The sequence below is a fragment of the Dipodomys merriami genome, unplaced genomic scaffold (genome assembly GCF_024711535.1).
Source record: "Dipodomys merriami isolate MVZ:Mamm:240054 unplaced genomic scaffold, mDipMer1.0.p SCAF_19, whole genome shotgun sequence".
NCBI classification, from domain to species: domain Eukaryota; kingdom Metazoa; phylum Chordata; class Mammalia; order Rodentia; family Heteromyidae; genus Dipodomys; species Dipodomys merriami.
In genome coordinates, this window is record NW_027203270.1 from 27,739,440 (window position 1) to 27,760,341 (window position 20,902).

The 20,902-nt window shown below is 40.8% G+C and overlaps 1 protein-coding gene across 2 annotated transcripts in view; it reads left to right on the forward strand.

The window, feature by feature from the left end:
- Positions 1 to 2,005: 2,005 nt before the first annotated feature.
- Positions 2,006 to 20,902, forward strand: part of Top2a (DNA topoisomerase II alpha) — a 34,506-nt gene continuing 15,609 nt past the window's right edge. For both annotated transcript variants that reach the window (XM_070028092.1, XM_070028093.1), the window contains exons 1-20: positions 2,006 to 2,151; positions 3,052 to 3,204; positions 3,412 to 3,502; positions 4,195 to 4,258; positions 5,902 to 6,047; positions 7,124 to 7,221; positions 7,392 to 7,604; positions 8,361 to 8,534; positions 8,673 to 8,774; positions 8,878 to 9,015; positions 10,264 to 10,402; positions 11,513 to 11,670; positions 12,268 to 12,393; positions 13,129 to 13,239; positions 13,384 to 13,489; positions 13,792 to 13,901; positions 14,287 to 14,379; positions 15,285 to 15,399; positions 15,494 to 15,615; positions 18,067 to 18,215. In XM_070028092.1, the coding sequence (XP_069884193.1) occupies positions 2,131 to 2,151; positions 3,052 to 3,204; positions 3,412 to 3,502; positions 4,195 to 4,258; positions 5,902 to 6,047; positions 7,124 to 7,221; positions 7,392 to 7,604; positions 8,361 to 8,534; positions 8,673 to 8,774; positions 8,878 to 9,015; positions 10,264 to 10,402; positions 11,513 to 11,670; positions 12,268 to 12,393; positions 13,129 to 13,239; positions 13,384 to 13,489; positions 13,792 to 13,901; positions 14,287 to 14,379; positions 15,285 to 15,399; positions 15,494 to 15,615; positions 18,067 to 18,215 (2,429 nt within the window). In that variant the 5' untranslated portion in view covers positions 2,006 to 2,130. The remainder of the gene's footprint in view (positions 2,152 to 3,051; positions 3,205 to 3,411; positions 3,503 to 4,194; positions 4,259 to 5,901; positions 6,048 to 7,123; positions 7,222 to 7,391; positions 7,605 to 8,360; positions 8,535 to 8,672; positions 8,775 to 8,877; positions 9,016 to 10,263; positions 10,403 to 11,512; positions 11,671 to 12,267; positions 12,394 to 13,128; positions 13,240 to 13,383; positions 13,490 to 13,791; positions 13,902 to 14,286; positions 14,380 to 15,284; positions 15,400 to 15,493; positions 15,616 to 18,066; positions 18,216 to 20,902) is intronic.

Sequence of the window (20,902 nt, forward strand, 5' to 3'; positions counted from 1 at the left end):
AAAAAGCTCAAGGACAGTGCCTAGGCCCTGAGTTCAAGCCCCAGTACTGGTACGCATGCGCGCGCGCACACACACACACACACACACACACACACACACACACACACGCATGCGCGCACACACACGCCCATACACATACACACACACACACAAACACACACCTCTTTAGAAATGGTTTTGGAAGGGCTTGGAAGGTGGCTCAGTGGTAGAGGGCTTGCCTTGCATGCATGAGACCCTGGGTTTGATTCCTCAGCACCACATAAACAGAAAAAGCCAGAAGTGGCACTGTGGCTCAAGTGGTGGAACGCTAGCCTTGAGCTGAGGAGCTAAAAGACAGCGCCCAGGCACAGAGTTCAAGCCCCAAGACTGACAAGCAAGCAAGCAAGCAAGCAAGAAATGGTTTTGGAGGAAGGGACTGATGGACTGGTGGGAAACAAAGTCATGGAGAGAAGTTATCGTTGCAAACCTGTCCTGAGCACTTTAACTGTGATTTCCTCCCCTATCAGGAAAACATGAAGAAATGAAGCTCGGGACAACAGTGAAAGATTTGCCCGAGCACATAATGCCCAGAAAGTACACAACCAAATTCCTACACCTAAAAGATTAGGAAGCTAGTCCGCTAGTTTGGGCCCCTGCAGAGTGGGAGAAGAGAGAGAATGAGAGCTTCTCTCTGCAACCTACACCCGCCACACAGCCTCCTCCAGGGGGCTCATTTCCAAATGAGTTCCAATCCCTTCTTGCCTCCCAGGATTGGCATCTGACAGGCACCTGGAATTCCTCCTTTGTGTGCAATGCCTCCCAGGCCCCACCCGGCTCAGAGCCCCACCTCTTCCTTCCAAGACTCCCCACAGGTCTGTCAGAAACCCCTGTGAACAAGAATCTGGAAAGAGGGAGAGGCTATGCTCACAAGAAGAGGACCAAAGCAAGACTACCCATAGTGAAGAACAGAAAGGTTGTCCTGAGTGATTTCCTGTCTCATTTAACTCTCTGTACTTTAATAAAGTATGGCGCGAGGGGAAAACACCACCACAACAACTTGAGGCGCCAGGAGAATTCTAACTCAGATTAGAATGACTCCAAAGTCACCTTGTCTTCACAGTTTGATTCCTCTCAAGCAGGGCAGGAGGCCTGTAGCACTCTCAGCTCCTCGGGAGGCTGAGATCCGAGGATCCCAGATGGAAGCCAGGCCAGGCAGACAAATTCGGGACATTTGAAATATCCACTTAGCCAGCAAAGGACAACAAGCAGAGGCATGGCTCAAGTGGTAGAACACCTACGTGGAGGGGAAAAGCTTAGGGACAGCGCCCAGGCTGAGTTCAAGGCCCAGGACCGGCACACGCGCGCAAGCGCGCGCACACACCCCTCCATTTGCCACGACCTCTCTACCCCCGCCCATCCATTATATGGAAACGAAAAGCCGCCAAGGAAGCACTTTCCAGGGAGACTCAGCCGCCGGGGGCGGGGAGGATGCTCGGGCCCGACGGCGCGTACGGAAAGCCCGGGCACTCAGTTTCCTCAGAACCAGGGAGCTCCCATTTCTCTCCCTAACAACTACAGGAGAAGCGGGGGACACGGGGAGGGCGGTGAGGGTTTCGTTTTTCATTTTAGGGAATCTGGAAAAAGGCAGCCGTTCCTGAGGAATAAACACCCTTTCCTTCTTTTCACTACGTTAGCCACCCCAGACCAGCACTGAGACCCTTTCGTAGAAGCTTCCGGTCTCTCCACGAGTTTTTCTCCGCCCCAACAGAGAAGAGGACAAGTTGGGCCCTTCTTATTGGCTAAATTCCCTGTCAGTCATTCCGCGCTTCTGAAATCCTCGAGTCCTGCCTCCCTGACCCACACGGTTCATTCCAACCGGCGAGCTTCCTCAAGCTTCTCATTGGTGCATGTAAAAGTCCCATTGCGATTGGTTCTTCTAGAATAAGCCCGGTGAGAGCGAGCCAGTGATTGGCTTATCTGATTTGGGCGGGCAGAAGAGGTTTCAAATGAAACGAAAGGCGCTCTTTTTAACCGACGCGCGGCGGCTGTGGAGAAGAGCGGCCGAGGTCGCGTCATCTTTTGGTGTAGCAGTGGGTTTCGTAGTTTGTGTGGTTTTTTTCGGGGTTCTCGAGCCTCTTTACGACCGTCACTATGGAGGTGTCGCCGCTGCAGGTACAGCTCGCGGCAGGGGTCGGGTGGTGGCGCCTCGGTGGGTCTCTCCGTGGGTGAGGGGAGAGGCTCGCGGGGACCGCGACGGGCCGGGAACCTGTATTGCATGCGGGCCTCGCGTGTCCCGGGCCGGGCCGGGCCGTGTGGGGGTCGCCGAGTGGGTGAAGCCCCTTCCGGCACTAGCAGTGAAGTACAATTGCTGAATGGGGATATTGAGTGCGGTTTTGCTGTTTCTCGTTCCTCCGGGGAGGGGCTCAGTTGGTCCCCTAGCAGGCTGTGAACCTGGGGGTTGACTGTCGCCCATCTTGGAAGATTGCGAGGCTGTGGCGCAGTGTCCCCGCTGAGCACCCGGCGAACCCCAGGGGTCCGGGAAACGGCCTTCCTGCAAGTTAGCACCCCCCCCCCGACTCCCCCTGCACTCACATCGGCTACCCACCGGAGATTTTTTTTTTTCTAATGCCTTTATTTCGCCGGGCGCTGGTGGTTTGCGCCTCTAGTTTTTGCTACTCAGGAGGCCGAGGTCCAGGGATCATGGTTCGAACCCAGCCTGGACAGGAAGGCCTGTGAGATGCATTTCTATAGCCACCAAAAGCCGAAAGTCAATGATAAGAGTACCAGCCTTGAGTGAAAAAGCTCAGGGATAGTACCCAGGCAGGCCCTGTTCAAGTCCCAGTAAGAGCCTGCGCTCACACTCACACAGTCTTTATTTCAAACAGACACCTGGGAGCCTGGCTCCAGTGAACCTCAAATTCGTGATTTTTCAAAACTATATGAACTTCACCAATACTGCCAGGTTGCAAATCCTGAGGTAGTGTGTTGAAGGGCATCAGCACAGTAAGAGTCTTGACTATCACTTCTGATTAACTTATGGTTTAAAAAAAAATCTTTCTTTTTAATGGCTAGCCTTTAAGTGAAAATATGCAAATGAACAAAAAGAAAAATGAAGATGCTAAGAAAAGACTGTCTATTGAAAGGATCTATCAAAAGAAAACACAATTGGAACATATTTTGCTCCGCCCAGACACCTACATTGGATCTGTGGAATTAGTGACCCAGGTAAAAAAATCAAGCTAGTTAAATGCAATTTAACTTAATAGCTGAAATACTCTGCCAGGTTAGTTTTCTTTACTTTGTGCATTGATGTCACTGGAACTGGCCTATCCTCACTCACACACACACACATTGTAGTATTTAGGAACTTTTACAGTAATGACAAAATAATAAATATAGCATAAAAATAATCATTTCTTTGCCTCATTCTAGCATTTGTGGGTTTATGATGAAGAAATTGGCATTAACTATAGAGAAGTCACTTTTGTTCCTGGTTTGTACAAAATCTTTGATGAGATTCTAGGTAAGTTCATGCATATAAAAATCCTTAAGAATATCATTTATACCAAAACTTCTAACAAGAGCTCCTGACTGGGAATATCTAGCATGCATGCTAGATGCATAAAGCCCTGGGTTCAATTCCTCAGTACCACATAAACAAAAAGCCAGAAGTGGCACTATGGCTCAAGAGGTAGAGTGCTAGCCTTGAACAAAAAGTTCAGGGACAGTGCCCAGGTGGAGTTCAAGCCCCAAGACTGGCAAAAAAAAATCTGTCATTTTATACAATTAGTTGTTGAATAAAGAAGTCAGCCAGGCATAGATGGCTCATACTTATAACCCTAGCTACTCAGGAGGCTGAGATTTAAGAATCCTGGCTCATAGCCAACCCAGGTAGACAAATCTATCAGACTCTTAACCTCCAATTAACTAGCAAAATCCTGGAACTAGAGATGTGTCTCCAGTGATAGCTGTGACCAAAAAAACCTAAGCCTAAGTTCAAGTCCTAGTACCAGCACTACCACTACTATCCCCCCTACCCCTTGCCAAAATGAGCCAGTCTACTTCAGTCCAAGAAGTTAAATTTTTCCATATAAATCATTCTATAAACAAAATTGGTAATTTTTAACATCTTGTTAATGCTACTTTATTATTAGGGAATATTTTCCTTATGCTGTAGAGTTTGTATGTTTTAAAACATTTTCATTTTTCTTTCAGTTAATGCTGCCGATAATAAGCAAAGAGACCCCAAAATGTCTTGTATTAGAGTCACAATTGACCCGTATGTATTAGTATTTTGTTTATTATAGTTCATTGTTATTGTTGTATTTACTTCTACTTGAGGAAAAATGGCTATTTTTGTAAGATACAGGAATACAGAAAAGGAGAATGCTAAAATGAGTAGTCTGTGGGCACTTGCCACCAAGTTCTAACAGTGGTTAATATTCTCATATTTAATCTCATTTGTTTTCCCGAATTATTTCAAAATAATGTGCAGATATGATAACAAGGCCTAAATAATATAGGCAGCATCTCTAGAAATTGAGCTTGAATAAAAAGCATTCAGGAATCTAGAGTTTAAGCTTTTTTTCATGTTATTCAAACACTAAGCCAGCAGGTGGTGGTAAAGAATAACGTGATCTAGCATTTCTGGTTTTAAATGCTAGTGTTTATTGGTGAGTGGTCAGATGACTTGTTTCACCTTTTTCACTAGCCTAGTCAGTTAGAATAAACTATGATCAAGACTGAATATGTGTCAGTGATGGTTAATATACTGGAATGCTCCTGAGGACCCAATATCATCTTTCAAGAAGTATTTTGCTGGCTGGGCACTGGTGGCTCAATCCTAGCTACTCAGGAGGCTGAGATCTGAGGATCACCATTCAAAGCCAGCCCAGGCAGGAAAGTCCATGAGACTCTTTTTTTTTTTTTTTTTTGTCGGTCGTGGGGCTTGAACTCTGGGCCTGGGCGCTGTCCCTCAGCTCTTCAGCTCAAGGCGAGCGCTCTACCACTTGAGCTACAGCGCCACTTCCGGTTTTCTGGTGGTTTATTGGAGATAGGAGTCTCACTGTCTCTCCTGCCCGGGCTGGCTTTGAGCCGCGATCCTCAGATCTCAGCCTCCTGAGTAGCTAGGATTACAGGCGTGAGCCACCAGCGCCCGGCAGTCCATGAGACTCTTATCTCCAGTTAACCAACAGAAAACAGCAAGTGGCACTGTGGCTCAAGTAGTAGAGTACTCACCTTGAGCTAAAGAGCTGAGGGACAGTGCCCAGTCCAGAGTTCAAGCCCCATGAATGACCAAAAGAAAAAAATATTGAGCTAATTTTAATTGTTCTTTTCATAGATAATATTAATCCAACATTGCTATTTGAAATAAGAACTATAGCATGTGCCCTATCAAAACTAAAATGTATTGTTGTCTAAGACTCTAAAATATCCTAGAGACAAGTCCAAGTACGATTCCAGTATTTTATTAGCAAGTCAGGCAGCTCATAATGGATAATGTTCTTCCTTTTATCTATTTTTGCAAAATGCATTTTTGGATAGGAAAGGTAAAGGAACTAGGGATATTGGCAGATGGTACTATTAGACATGTTCTAGTATTTTTCCAACTTTTGTCTTTTCTGCTGAGCATAATTTCCTTTGTTTATCCCAACATTTAAAATTTTGTATTTTTTCAACATTATCAGTGTCTATCCAGGTGTTGGAAAAGGTTTCTCCCCACACCCACTCCTGGTTCCTATTTCAGTAGTGTCAGGAACTAAGCATGGTGGGAAAGACTGTAAGCAAAAGTACATATGAAAAGAGTCATAATAAAATTGAGGCTTGTGAATTTAGGTATGCTAGAAATAATAGTATTTAAATATTTTAAAATATTAAACAGTTTAGCAGTTTCTATATAATAAATTTTCAATCTTTTTTTAGGGAAAACAATTTAATTAGTATATGGAATAATGGAAAAGGAATTCCTGTTGTTGAACACAAAGTTGAAAAGATGTATGTTCCTGCTCTCATATTTGGACATCTCTTAACTTCCAGTAACTATGACGATAATGAAAAGAAAGTAACAGGTACAGTCTATTGAAAGAAACTAAGAGCTTAGGGGCTGAGAAGGTGGCTCAGTGGTAGAGTGCTTGCCTTGCATGCCTGAGGCCCTGGGTTCGATTCCTCAGCACCACATAAGCAAAAAGAAAAAAAAGCCGGAAGTGGCACTATAGCTCAAGTGGTAGAGTGCTAGCCTTGAGCTGAAGAGCTGAGGGACAGTGCCCAGGCCCAGAGTTCAGTCCCCACGACCAGACCCAAAAAAATAAATAAATAAAAGAAACTAAGAGCTTATTTGCTGCTGTAAAAAAAATTTTTGTTTAATGTCTATCTATGGCACAAGGGTTAATATACAGGGGAAAAGCCAGGCGCTGGTGGCTCATGCCTGTATTCCTGGCTGCTCAGGAGGCTGAGATCTGAGGATCACAGTTCAAAGGCAGCCCTAGCAGGAGAGTCTGTGAGACTTTTATCTCCAATAAGCCACTCAAAATGAGAAGTGGTGCTGTGGCTTAAGTGGTAGAGTGCTAGCCTTCAGCTAAAGAGCTGAGGGACAGCTCCCAGACCCAGAGTTCAAGCCCCATGACCAACAAAAAAAAAAATACAGGGGGAAAAGAAACCTTCTAAATAAAGTATGGAACTCAGCCTGTATAATTGAATAATAGCCTTGCCAGTGATTAAGAAATAAAGCCAGTGGCTCATGCATATAATTCTAACAACTCAGGAAACTGAGATGTAGAGGATCCAAAGTTTAAAGGCAGTATAGGCAAGAAAGTCCACAATACTCCCATCTCCAAAATAACCAAGCATTTGGGGTTGAAGGCGTGGCTCAGGTGGTAGGGTGCATGCCAATGAGTAGAAAGCAAGATCCAATTCAAGTCCTGTCTAGGACTAAAGAGAAAAAAACAAAATAACCAAGCATGGCTCAAATCAGAGAATACTAGATGAGCAAACAAGCTGAGCACACACAAGGCCCTGGCTTCAAACCCCAGTAGCAGAAATTTTTAAAAAAGAGAGAAAAAGAAGAAAAGAACGCTGTTAATGAGATAACACATATATATCTATATCTTATCTATATATATGGTAACAAAAATATTTACTTGTTCAGGTGGTCGAAATGGCTATGGAGCCAAATTGTGTAACATATTCAGTACGAAATTTACTGTGGAAACAGCCAGTAGAGAGTACAAGAAAATGTTCAAACAGGCAAGTAAATAGATATTTTGTACCTTGATTATAAACTAATGTAGCTACTTATGTCATTAATGCTTGTTTAACATTTATAAGCTATTAAATGATAAATAGCTCATGGCATATACTAGGTTATATTTAAGAATTTCACATTTGTATTTTTTTATGTTTTCTATTCTTCATAGACATGGATGAATAACATGGGGAAAGCTGGTGAAATGGAGCTCAAGCCCTTTAATGGAGAAGATTATACATGCATCACCTTCCAGCCTGATTTATCCAAGTTCAAAATGCAAAATCTAGACAAAGATATTGTTGCACTAATGGTTAGAAGAGCATATGATATTGCCGGATCAACTAAAGATGTCAAAGTCTTTCTTAATGGAAATAAGCTTCCAGTGAGTATTATCTGGTGCTAGCGCTTAAATTCAGGGCCGGAGCACTGTCCCTTAGCTTTTTTGCTCAAGGATGGCACTCTACCACTTGAGCCACACCTCTACTTCTGACTGTCACATCTATTCTGCATAGGCTGGGTTCAAACCTTAATCCTCAGATACCAGCCTCCTGAGTAATTAGGATTATGGTGTGATACACCAGCACTTGATCATATATGTATATGTATGTATACGATCAAGTCTTACAGTCTAGCTTTTGTCAAAACTTTTCTTCCTGATCACTTAAACCTTTAGTAGGCTTTTAGTTTCTTTTCTTTTTTGCCAGTCCAGAGGCTTGAACTCATGGCCTGAGCACTGTTACTGAGCTGCTTTTGCTCAAGGTTAACACTATACCACTTGAATTACAGCACAACTTCCAGCTTTTTTCTGTTTATGTGGTACTAAGGAATTGAACCCAGGGCTTCATGCATGCTAGGCAAACACTCTACCACTAAGCCACATTCCTAGCCTTGGTCATTTTTCTTATCATTTCCCATATAAGTTTCTGAAAAGAAATTAATACCAGATTTCTTATTTTTAAATCAGTTCATTTTAACATACTAAAATTTTCCTCAGAGAAACACTTTTGTGCACTTTAAATAAACATTAGCCTGTCAGTGAGCATCATTTCATTAGTTTCAAAAATTCTTCATCTATTTTTTTTTGCTCTATTTTTATGAGTTTTTTTTTTTAATATCATTATGTTGAACTCCTCTACAGGTGAAAGGATTCCGTAGCTATGTGGATATGTATCTGAAGGATAAGTTAGATGAAACTGGCAACCCATTGAAAGTAATACATGAACAAGTAAACCACAGATGGGAAGTGTGCTTAACAATGAGTGAAAAAGGATTTCAGCAAATTAGCTTTGTCAATAGCATTGCTACTTCCAAGGTAATTTTATAATGTATTCTTACTGTTTTAACAAATAATAATGTTAAATGGAGTTGGGTAACGGAGGCTTCATTTTTTAAGTTTTGATTATTGTATTTTTGAGAACAGTTTTACAGTGTGATAACTTTTCTTCATTAGGGTGGCAGACATGTTGACTATGTAGCTGATCAGATTGTGAGTAAACTTGTTGATGTAGTGAAGAAGAAGAACAAGGGTGGTGTTGCAGTAAAAGCACATCAGGTATGGTATTTTACCATTTCTTTCTTGTTCTAAAGTTAAGGAAGAGTAAAGCCTATAAGTAAAGCATAGTACATTTTAGTGAGTATGTCAACTTTTATTGCAGGTGAAAAATCACATGTGGATTTTTGTGAATGCCTTAATTGAAAACCCAACTTTTGACTCTCAGACAAAAGAAAACATGACTTTACAAGCCAAGAGCTTTGGGTCAACATGTCAATTAAGTGAAAAATTCATCAAAGCGGTGAGTACTGAGAGGGAAATAACAGAAGTATCTCACATTATTTTTCATTGTTTTTCTCAGCTTTGCAAAAATAAGGATTCCTCACAAACTTTTCTCCAAATCTTCCTAATCTGTTTTTTTTTTTCTTGCTTTATTTTGTTTTGTTTGTTTTTTGTAGCAGGGTGTCCCTATGAAGACCACATTGGTCTTAAACTTACTATGTAAGTTGGAGGCGGGCCTCCAACTTGTTATTCTCTTGCTTTAGCCACCCAAGTGCAAAACTGAAGGTATATACAGCCACACCAAGTCAAGCCCTAATTTGAAAAGGAAGGGCTTTTTGTTTTGTTTTTGTTTTTTAAAAGCCTTTTATTTCACTAGTCTTTCTTAACTTTATAGAGTCCTTAACAATCAGCACGCTTGTTCCCAGGTACATACAAACTGAACTAGTTATCTCCATATTCATTGACCCTCTTTACAAGGAACCTCTTTCTCTCCAATCACAAAACTATTTCCTATCTTAGTTAAAAAGCCACTGGGGCCTAGCTTCTCTTGAAATCTTCCCTTTTTTTTTTTTTTGTGCCAGTTCTAGGGCTTAAACTCAGGGACTGAGCATTGTACCTGAGCTTCTTTTTTTGCTCAAGGCTAGTACTCTACTACTTGAGCCACAGCACTGCTTCCAGCTTTTTCTGTGTATGTGGTACTGAGGAATTGAACCCAGATCTTCATGCATGCTAGGCAAGCACTCTACCTCTAAGCCACATTCCCAGCCCTTTCTTGAAATATTTTAATGACTTCTCAAGAAAGTCCAAAATCCATTTTCCTCAGTAAAGCCTTTACTTTCTACCCTTACCTCCAGCTAATAAAATATTGCGCCCATACTATTATTATTACTGTTATGCACCAAACATCTTACTTAATCATAATTTGGCATTATGCTTGTAATTTCTTATTATCTGTCTTCCATATTATAACTTCCAACTCCATGTGGACAAAGTTTAATGACTACTTTGCTATAATCATTGTATTTAACTAAAGTCTTCAACAACTAGCTTAGTGTCGACACAATAAAAGAACAGAAAATACTTATTAAATGGAGGAACCAAAAGGAACCACCTTCCTCATGTTAAGGGAAAATCCAACATGGGAATATCAAAAGTTATTATTCTACCTCTTTTTTCAGTCTTTGGATTGTTTATTTTCCTGGGAGCTTGCTTGTATTCTAGATTTGATAGAACTCTTCTTTCCCAATATGAATCTTTTTGTTCTCAGGCAACTGGCTGTGGTATTGTAGAAAGCATACTAAATTGGGTGAAGTTTAAGGCCCAAGTCCAGTTAAACAAGAAGTGTTCAGCTGTAAAACATAACAGAATCAAAGGAATTCCAAAACTTGATGATGCCAATGATGCAGGTACACTTTCAATGCTTTCCATACTTTGCATGGATATTTTTTCCAATTTCCTGTTATTGACCACTTCAGTCATTTTCAATTTGGAACTGTTATAAATAATATTGAGATGATTTGGGTAGGGATATAAAAGCAAGAATATTTATACATGGGCTAGGAAGGTGGCTCAGTGGTAGAGTACTTGCCTTGCATGCCTGAGGCCCTGGGTTCGATTCCTCAGCACCACATAAGCAAAAAGAAAAAAGCTGGAAGTGGTGCTGTGGCTCAAGTGGTAGAGCGCTAGCCTTGAGCTGAAGAGCTGAGGGACAGCACCCAGGCCCAGAGTTCAGGCCCACAACCAGACCCCCCCCCCCCAAAAAAAAAAAAAAAAGAATATTTATACAATGACTTCTTACCTAACAAATATTTTTGATACAATATGATTATATGACTGCTTATTAGGAATAAAAGTATTGTGAGAAGTTAAGAAACTAGCCAGGTGCTGGTAGCTCACTTCTGTAATCCTAGCTACTCAGGAGGCTGAGATCAGAGGATCACAGTTTAAAGCCAGCCCAGGCAGGAAAGTCCGTGAGATAAGTGAGATTGTGTGAGGTTTCATCATAAAACTCCAGCTGGGAAGGTGGCTTAGTGGTAGAGCACTTGCCTTGCATGTCTGAGGCCCTGGGTTTGATTCCTAAGCACCACAAAAGAAAAAAGCCAGAAGTGGCGCTGTGGCTCAAGTGGTAGAGCACTAGCCTTGAGCTGAAGAGCTGAGGGATAGCGCCCAGGCCGAGTTCAGGCCCCACGACTGGACCCAAAAAAAAAAAAAAAAAAAAAAACTCCAAACAGTGCCAAATTCAAAACTTAATAGATTGTTTGCTTTTTATATTTTCCATCTAATATTTTTGAACCACTTGATCATGATAACTAAGACTGCAAAAAAATGAAGCTCAGTATTGTATTTTAACTTTCTGTATATCTAATTATTACTGGTTCCATTTTACTCCTAAACCAACACCAACTTATTATGAATTATAAATCATCTGTGTTTTGGGCTCTTGCCAGGATGTCTGAGTTAGTATATCTGAGATTGAGCTAAAAGTGCTAAAATTAATTTGTGTATTTTTCTTTTAGGGAGCCGAAACTCTACTGAGTGTACACTTATCCTGACTGAAGGAGACTCAGCCAAAACTTTGGCTGTATCAGGCCTTGGTGTAGTTGGGAGAGACAAATACGGGGTTTTCCCTCTCAGAGGAAAAATACTCAATGTCCGAGAAGCTTCTCATAAACAGGTAGAATATAAACTATCTTTAGAATCTGAATCTCTGGCTATTGATATAACTCAGTTGGTAGGATGCTTTCCTAATATACACAAAGCAGAGGTTTAATCCCCTGAACTGCAAAAAAAAAAAAAGTGGAGGAATCTAAATCTAGTTTATGATGCAGTGCTCTATGCTTGTATTTCATGCCCTCATTGAACATTTTGAAATATATCTTAGATTTCTGCCTTTTAAGAAATTGTGTGTACTTTAGCATACAGAAAGCTTTGGGTTTGGTTCACAGAACATTGGGCAACGGATAGAGCTGGTCTTCTGCTTGAGCCACACTTCCAGTTTTAGCTTTTTGCTGGTTAAAGAGATAGTTTCAGGATTTGTCTCCCTGGGCCAGCCCTGAACTTCAGTCCTCAGACTTTTCTTTTCTGAGTACTTAGGATTATAGATGTGAGCCACCAGTACCTGTCTGTCTTTATAGACCTTTCTGGCTTGTTAAAGTATATTCAAAATACTAGAGTTCAAAAGAAAACTCAAGAAACATATACTTATTTCTTTGGTGTTTTCAATTTTATAAGCAAAACTATTTATTTTTGATACCTAATATATCCACTTCAGATCATGGAAAATGCAGAAATTAACAATATCATCAAGATTGTTGGTCTTCAGTATAAAAAAAACTATGAAGATGAAGATTCATTGAAGACTCTTCGTTATGGAAAGATAATGATTATGACAGATCAGGTCAGCTTTATTTTAGATTGTTAAACTAAATTAAATATGTTATAGTTTTGAGATGATCACACTATTTTGCCCCACTATTTTTAGTCTGAATCTCATGTGTAAATACAATCCTCAGTTTCTTGACTATATACAAACCTGTGCAACTACCTAGGCATCTTTTATTGACTACTTTTCTGCAATAAAAGGAGATTGATTTATCCCCAATCAATGCATAATTAGATACTCATATTACATTTACAGGTTAGATTTAAGTTTTTGGTATGTGTTCCGGTCCTGGTGCTTAAACTCAGGGCCTAAGAGCTGTCCATGAGCTCTTTTTCTCAAGGCTAACATTCTAGCTCCACTTCCAGCTTTTTTGTTAGCTAATTGGAGATAAGATTCTCACAGACTTTCCAGCCTGGACTGGCATTTAACCTTTATCCTCAAATTTTAGCCTCTTGAGTAGCTAAGATTACAGGCAAGAGCCATAGACACTTGGCTTGGACTTACTTTTAAATAGCCTTTTGTTGGTTGACTCAGGGTTTTAATATTTAACCTAGACAGGCATCAGACTTGTTACTCTCCTGCCTCTACCTCCTGAGTTCTAAAATTGCAGGCCTGTGTTACCACACTTGTGAAATAGCCTTTCTATCCAACCCCTGTAGAACAATTTTTTAGAAATTACTAGTTAATCAACCCTAATTCATTTAATTTCTAAATAATTCTTTTGTACTTTGTCTTTTCAAATATTTCTAGGACCAAGATGGTTCCCATATCAAAGGTTTGCTAATTAATTTTATTCATCACAACTGGCCCTCCCTTCTACGACATCGTTTTCTGGAGGAATTTATCACTCCCATTGTGAAGGTATACTAATTTCTAGGATACAAAAATAGATATTCTGAGGCACAGCTGCTCAGTCCTGGTAATACAGATAACTCTTGGGTAGTGTGATAGTGGACAGGGGAGCCCATATTGTACAGAGTTAAAACAAAGTCTTCTTTATCATAGGTGTCTAAAAACAAGCAAGAAATGGCCTTCTACAGCCTTCCTGAATTTGAAGAATGGAAAAGTTCTACTCCAAATCATAAAAAATGGAAAGTCAAATATTACAAAGGTTTGTAATAAAACATAAAAATTCTTATTTTGAGGGCTGGAAATGTGGCTTAATGGTAGAGTGCTTACCTAGCATGCATGAAGCCCTGGGTTTGATTCCTCAGTACCACATAAACAAAATATCTGGAAGTAGAGCTGTGGCTCAAGTGGTAGAATGGTATCTTTGAGCAAAAGAAGCTCAGAGACAGTGCCCGGGCCCTGAGTTCAAGTCCCAGGACTGGCAAAAAGAAAAAGAAAAAATTTCTATTTTGATAGGTCCTATTGTACAAAATTAAATGGCTGAATGATATTTTGATTTTGTAGGTTTGGGCACCAGCACATCAAAAGAAGCTAAGGAATACTTTGCAGATATGAAAAGACATCGAATCCAATTCAAATATTCTGGACCTGAAGATGATGCTGCAATCAGCCTGGTAAAATTGAGTTATATAATGAAAAATCACTATGTCAGCCAATGTTTCCAGTAAACATCCTAGAGAAGGAATTGGATATTTTAAAAAGCAGGATTTTTGTTGTTTCTTTCTTTTAAAAGATTTGGCTGGGTGTTGGTGGCTCACACCTGTAATCCTAGCTACTGAGGAGGCCCAGATCTGAGGATTTGGGTTAGAAGCCACCCTGTGCAGAAACGTACATAAGATTCTTATCTCCAATAAAGTACTCAGAAAATGCCAGAAGTGATGCTGTGGTTCAAGTGGTAGCCTTGAACACAGAGGCTCAGAGACAGGATTGGTAAAAACAGAGAGAGATTCTGGAACCTTTTGGGTAATGGTGACATCTTTTTCATCTTCTAATTTGTAGGCTTTTAGCAAGAAACAGATAGATGATCGAAAGGAATGGCTAACTAATTTTATGGAGGATAGAAGACAACGGAAGTTACTTGGCCTTCCTGAGGTAAAAATTTTAAATATATCCCATAAAGTGCTATTCAATTTATCTTTTAGGATTGACATTATAGCAAATTAAAACTTACATGAAGTTATTTAAGTAAAAAAAAATCAATATAATAACCATAGCCATGTACCATATAAGTGTTTCAAACAATGATGGCCTACACATATAAGTGATACTGTGAAGTTTTTAAAAGCCAAAAAAAATCTTAACATCATGAGTAATACCTTGTAATAATAAACTTGATTTATCTTTAAAACAAAATGGGCTGGGCATCAGTGTCTCATACCTGTAATCCTATCTACTCAGGAGGTTGAGATTTGTGGATCATGGTTCAGAGCCAGCCTGGGCAAGAAAGTCTATGAGATTTCTCTCCAATTAACCACCCAAAAAATGCTGCAAGTGGAACTGTAGCTCAAGTAGTAGAGCATAATTCCTGAGAAAAGAATCTCAGGGGCAGGGCCCAGACCCTGAGTTCAAATCCCAAGACTAGCATGCACGCACACACCCATGCACACAAGAAAAAGATTCTGCATAATTAAAATTTTGAGGGTCTTAATTGTAGTGGCTGGGCACTGGTGCCTCATGTCTGTAATCTTCTCTACTCAGGAGGCTGAGATCTTAGGATCATGATTCAAAGCCAGCCCAGGCAGGAAAGTCCATGAGACTCATCTCCAATTAACCACCAGAAAACCGGAAGTGTTACTATGGCTCAAAGTGGTAGAGCACTCTCCTTGAACTCAAGAGCTCAGGGACAGCACCCAGGCCCAGAGTTCAAGCTCCACAACTGATTTAAAAATAAATTTTAAAAAAGGCATATAGTGATTTCCTAAGCTTTTTTGTTAAATATTGTTAAGACTCATGTTTTATTTTAAGCTAGATCATGTGATACTATCTTGGTCCCCTAGGATTATTTATATGGACAAACTACCACTTATCTGACGTACAATGACTTCATAAACAAGGAACTTATCCTGTTCTCAAATTCTGATAATGAGAGATCTATCCCATCTATGGTAGATGGTAAGTTATGATTGTTAATCTGTTTTTAAAATAGAAATTAATATTCAAAAATTGTTAAATTGAGGATACTAATGATTGTCCTTTCATTTTAAAGGTTTGAAACCAGGTCAGAGAAAAGTTTTGTTTACTTGTTTCAAACGGAATGACAAACGAGAGGTAAAGGTTGCCCAGTTAGCTGGGTCAGTGGCAGAAATGTCCTCTTATCATCATGGTGAGGTAAATACATGATCTGTTATGTTTTCAGAAAGCATTATAGCATAAAGTATTGCACAGTCCTTCCCTAAACATATTTGATGCAAGTCTAAGCTGCTATATATAGTTTAAAAAAAACAATTTGGTAAAACTTACCAAACTGTAAAATGTAATTACCCTTTGACCTAACAATTATATTTCTAAAACAACATCCCTATAAGAATCTATATTTATGGTTGGGAAGGTGGCTTGTGGTAGAGTGCTTGCCTAGCATGCATGAGGCCTTGGGTTCAATTCCTCAGTACCATATACACAGAAAAGGCTGGAAATGGCACTGTGGCTCAAGTGGTAGAGTGCTAGCCTTGAGTAAAAGAAGTTCAAGGACAGTGCCCAGACCCTGAGGTCAAGCCCTAGGACTGGCAAAAAAAAAAAAAGAATATGTTTATTGATAGTTAATATAATTTCATTATGTCAAAATGTAGGCATCCAAAATGAATATTTACTGTTACAAAATTGTGATGTGTATGGAATCAAAGACAAAACTTAAAATTGTGTACACTAATTTTGGTTTATAGGCATTATCCATTGGCAGGTGTAAAATAAAAGAGGTGGGAAATACTTAAAATATGAAGAAGGGCATACCCCAAATTGTTGACTTTTTAGATGTAACTGAATTGTTTGGCTTTACATGAATGTATATTGGTTATTTTATGATTGAACTGTTCTTAGTGTTTTTGATTTTGCTTTGTTTTATGTTGGTCCTGGGGCTTGAACTCAGGACCTAGACACTGTTCCTGAACCTTTTTTTCCCCCACTTTTGGCCAGTCATGAGGCTTGAACTCAGGGCCTGGACACTGTCCCTGAGCTTTTTCACCCAAGGCTAGTGCTCTATGACTGTGAGCTACAGCACCATTTGTGGTTTTCTAGTGGCTAGTTGGAGACTTTTCTTGGGCTGGCTTCAAGCCAGGATTCTCAGATCTCATCCTCCTGGGTAGCTAGGATTACAGGTGTGAGCCACCAACACCAGGCTTCTGTGTGACACTTTTTTTTTGGTTTTGGAGGGGGTTTTTGATAATAAAGCTTGAACTCAGGACCTGCCCACTCTCCCTGTGCTTTTTCACTGAAGGCTAGCACTCAACCACTTTAAGACACAGTTCCACTGGGAACTGTGCTGGGAAGGTGGCTCAGTGGCAGAGCGCTTGCCTTGCATGCATGAGGCCCTGGGTTCGATTCCTCAGCACCACATAAGCAAAAAGAAAAAAGCCGGAAGTGGCACTGTGGCTCAAGTGGTAGAGCGCTAGCCTTGAGCTGAAGAGCTGAGGGACAGCTCCCAGGCCCAGAGTTCAAGCCCCATGACCGGACCCAAAAAAAAAAAGAATTTCACAGACTTTCCTGCCTAAGCTGGCTTCTGACCTCAATCATCAGATCTTAGCCTCCTGAGTAGCTAGGATTACAGTATGAGGCACTGGTACCCAGCATTTATGACACTTTTAAAAAACTAGATTGCCGGGCTGGGAAGGTGGCTCAGTGGTAGAGCGCTTGCCTTGCATGCCTTAGGCCCTGGGTTCGATTCCTCAGCACCACATAAGCAAAATGAAAAAAGCCGGAAGTGGCGCTATGGCTCAAGTGGTAGAGCGCTAGCCTTGAGCTGAAGAGCTGAGGGACAGCGCCCAGGCCCAGAGTTCGGGCCCCACGACCGGACCCAAAAAAAAAAAAAAAAAAAAAAAACTAGATTGCCTATGAGTTTCTACAAACTTAAATGCAAATGTTGTCTTACTACTTTAAAACAAAATATAAGGTGCCAGTGGCTCATGCCTACAATACTAGCTATCCTGGAAGCAGACCTGGAGATTGCAGTTCAGAACCAGCCAATGCAGAAAAACTCTTAACAGGATTCCATCTCCGAAACTAGCATAAATCTAGGCTGGTGGCATAGAGCACTAGCCAAGCAAGCAAGCAAGCTGATCAGGTGTCCCTGATTTCAAACTCTGGGACTAGCCAAAAGTAAATTAGAGCTAATATTCATACAACATTTTTGGAATGCTTTCCTTATACACAATATATAGGGATAAATTTAAAATATGTTCCCTAGCTTTGCAGTAGTCTAGTTTAGCTAGAGAGCCAGCGTACCCTATAAAATAAGGTGCCACATGTTAGAATAGAAATTTAAAATGTGACAGAGGTGGAAACACTTCATTTTGCTGAGCATAAAGAGAGGTAAACATTTCTTCAAATTTGAGTGGGACTTAATAGGTAGAAATCATTAGAAAGCAAGAACTCTAAACCTGGAACCAGAAATACTGGGTATTACTTCTGTCTGTTATCTCTAGGGGGAAAAAATTACTAGATGTTTCTAAACCTCATAAGACTATAAGATTATAGTATGAGTTAGTCTAAAAAGTATATGTATTATGAAAAACCTTCAGATCAGATTAATGAATCTTTTGTTGTTTCTCCACCCTCTCCCCCACCCAGATGTCATTAATGATGACCATTATCAATTTGGCTCAGAATTTTGTGGGTAGCAATAATTTGAACCTATTGCAGCCCATTGGTCAGTTCGGTACCAGGCTGCACGGTGGCAAAGACTCTGCTAGCCCTCGATACATCTTTACAATGCTCAGGTGAGTATTAATTCAATTTCTAGTTTCTTGCCATTCCAGTCTTGGTACAGTATAAGCCCAAAATGGAAAAATTCAGTTATTTAGGAAAGAAAAACTGGCATTTACAAATAGCCCAAATCAAATCTCACAACAAAGAATTTTCTGGCCCAAAATGGTCAATATCAGCAAGGTTAGAAAACAGTGGTTCACACTTGTAATCTTAGCTACCTACAAAGCTGAGATTGGAAGGTCAGTTTTGAGCTAGCAAAAAAGTGCATGACACTCCAATTAACCACCAAAAAGCCAGACGTGGAATTGTAGTTCAGGTGGTAGAACAGCACAAGGTTTGAGCAAAAAAGATAAATGACAGTGTCTAGACCCTGAGTTCAACTCAGGCCCCAGTACAGGCAAAAAAATGAGGCAACCTGGGCACCAGTGGCTCACACCTATAATCCTAGCTGCTCAGGAGCCTAAAATCAAGAAGATTGTAGTCCTAACTCTACCTAGGCACAAAAGTCCACTAGGTTTCTCCTCCAGCAAAAAAAGCAGGACTGGATGTATGATTTAAATGGTAGGTGCTAAGCAATCAGCATGAGGATCAGAGTTCAAGCCTTGTGGGAAAAGCAGAAAGAACCTGGTATGGGCTTGGCACTGGAGGCTGAGAACTGAGGATCACAGTTCAAAGCCAGCCCCAGCAAGAAAGTCCATGAGATTCTTACCTTCAATTAACTACCAAAAAGGTCCAAAGTAGAGCTGTGGCTCAAGAGGTAGAGTGCTAGCCTTGAACACAAAAGTTCAGAGTCAATATCTAAGCCCTGAGTTTAAGCCTCAGAACTGGCACCAGAAAACATGATAGTAATAACAATAGTTTTATATATATATATATATATATATACACACACACACATACATGCACACATACACACAGTGTTCACGTCTGTTATCCCAACACTCCCGATAGGAAAACTGAAAATTTGAGGTTAGCCTGTCTATATAGAAAAATTGGGCCTAGCATAGGCTACATAGTGATACCCTCTCTCAATTTGTTTTTGTTGTTTTTTTTTTGGTCGGTCGTGGGGCTTGAACTCTGGGCCTGAGTGCTTACTGTCCTTCAACTCTTTAGCTCAAGGTTAACACTCTACCACTTGAGCCACAGGGCCACTTCCAATTTTCTGAGTGTTTTATTGGGGATAAGTCTCACAGACTTTTCTGCCCAGGTTGGCTTTGAACTATGATCCTCAGATCTCAGCATCCTGAGTAACTAGGATTACAGAAGTGAGCCACCAGCACCTGCTTCCTCTCAATTTTGAAAAAGATAACAAGAAAACTTTGGCTTTTCCTAATTATCAGATCTGAAATGTCGGTTGTAATAAGTATTATGAAAGGTTAATTTTCAGCTCTCATCTTCAGTTTTTGAGCAGTATTCAAGATGGTTATTAATCAGTCTTTGAAATGCTTCTTTATCCGTACTGCATGACAACAGACTGAAGGTTCTCCACTTACTAACATTCTTTGGTGGGTCCTTCTCTTCTTTCCCACCTTTAAATGCTCGCCTGGCTCAGTGCTTATCATTTTTGTTTTGTTTTCATCAGTATTGGCACTTGAACTCAGAGTCTTGAGCTTTTTTGTTCAGGGCCTGGTGTTCTTTTTTTTTGGGGGGGGGGGTCGTGGGGCCTGAACTCTGGGCCTGGGCGCTGTCCTTCAGCTCTTCAGCTTTCAGCTCAAGGCTAGCGCTCTACCACTTGAGCCACAGTGCCACTTCCGGCTTTTTTCTTTTTGCTTATGTGGTGCTGAGGAATCGAACCCAGGGCCTCATGCATGCAAGGCAAGCTCTCTACCATTGAGCCACCTTCCCCGCCCCAGGGCCTGGTGTTCTACAACTTAAGCCACACCTCCAGTTCTAACTTTTTTTTTTTCTTTTGTGCCAGTCCTGGGGCATGAACTCAAGCCCTGGGTGCTGTCCCTGAGCTTTTGTGCTCAGTTCTAAAGCTCTACCACTTGAGCCATAATTCCACGTACTTTGCCATCTGGGCTAGCTTCAATCTGCTCTCAGATCTCACCCTCCTGAGCAGCTAGGATTACAGGTGTGAGCCATCTGAGACTGTCTAGGAAACAGTCTTTGTAAGTAAGATGCCATCATTCTAATTATTTAAGCTAAAAGGCTTATATTCATTCCTTTTCTTGACATTTCCATCAAATTTCTCAACAAATCCCATGAGTTCTGCACTGGAAAAACACTAAGCTACCCTTTTCATTGTGTCTTCTCATAGTAGCCAATTAATTATTCAAAAGTAGGTCAGTCTGGCTCAAAACCTTCCAGCTGCTCATTCAGAGTAAATTTAGCTACCTCCCATATCTTTTGATTCCTCTCATACCTTCCCTGCTTCAGCTGCAGTACCCTACACTGTAGATATCCACATGATTTACTCTCTCAAGGTTTTTTCTCAGCTCAAATGTAATCTTATCTGGGCTGTGAAGTTGGCTCAGTGGTAGTGCCTCGCATGAATGAGGCCCTGGATTTGATTCCTCAGCACCACATAAGCAGAAAAAAGCTGGAAATGGTGCTGTGGCTCAAGTGGTAGGGCACTAGCCTTGAGCTAAAGAGCTGAGGAACAGCATCCAGGCCCAGTTCAGCCCCCACGACCAACCAAAAAAAAAATGTAATCTGTAACATAAAGAACTTCATTTTTCTTAAAACTCTTGTTTTT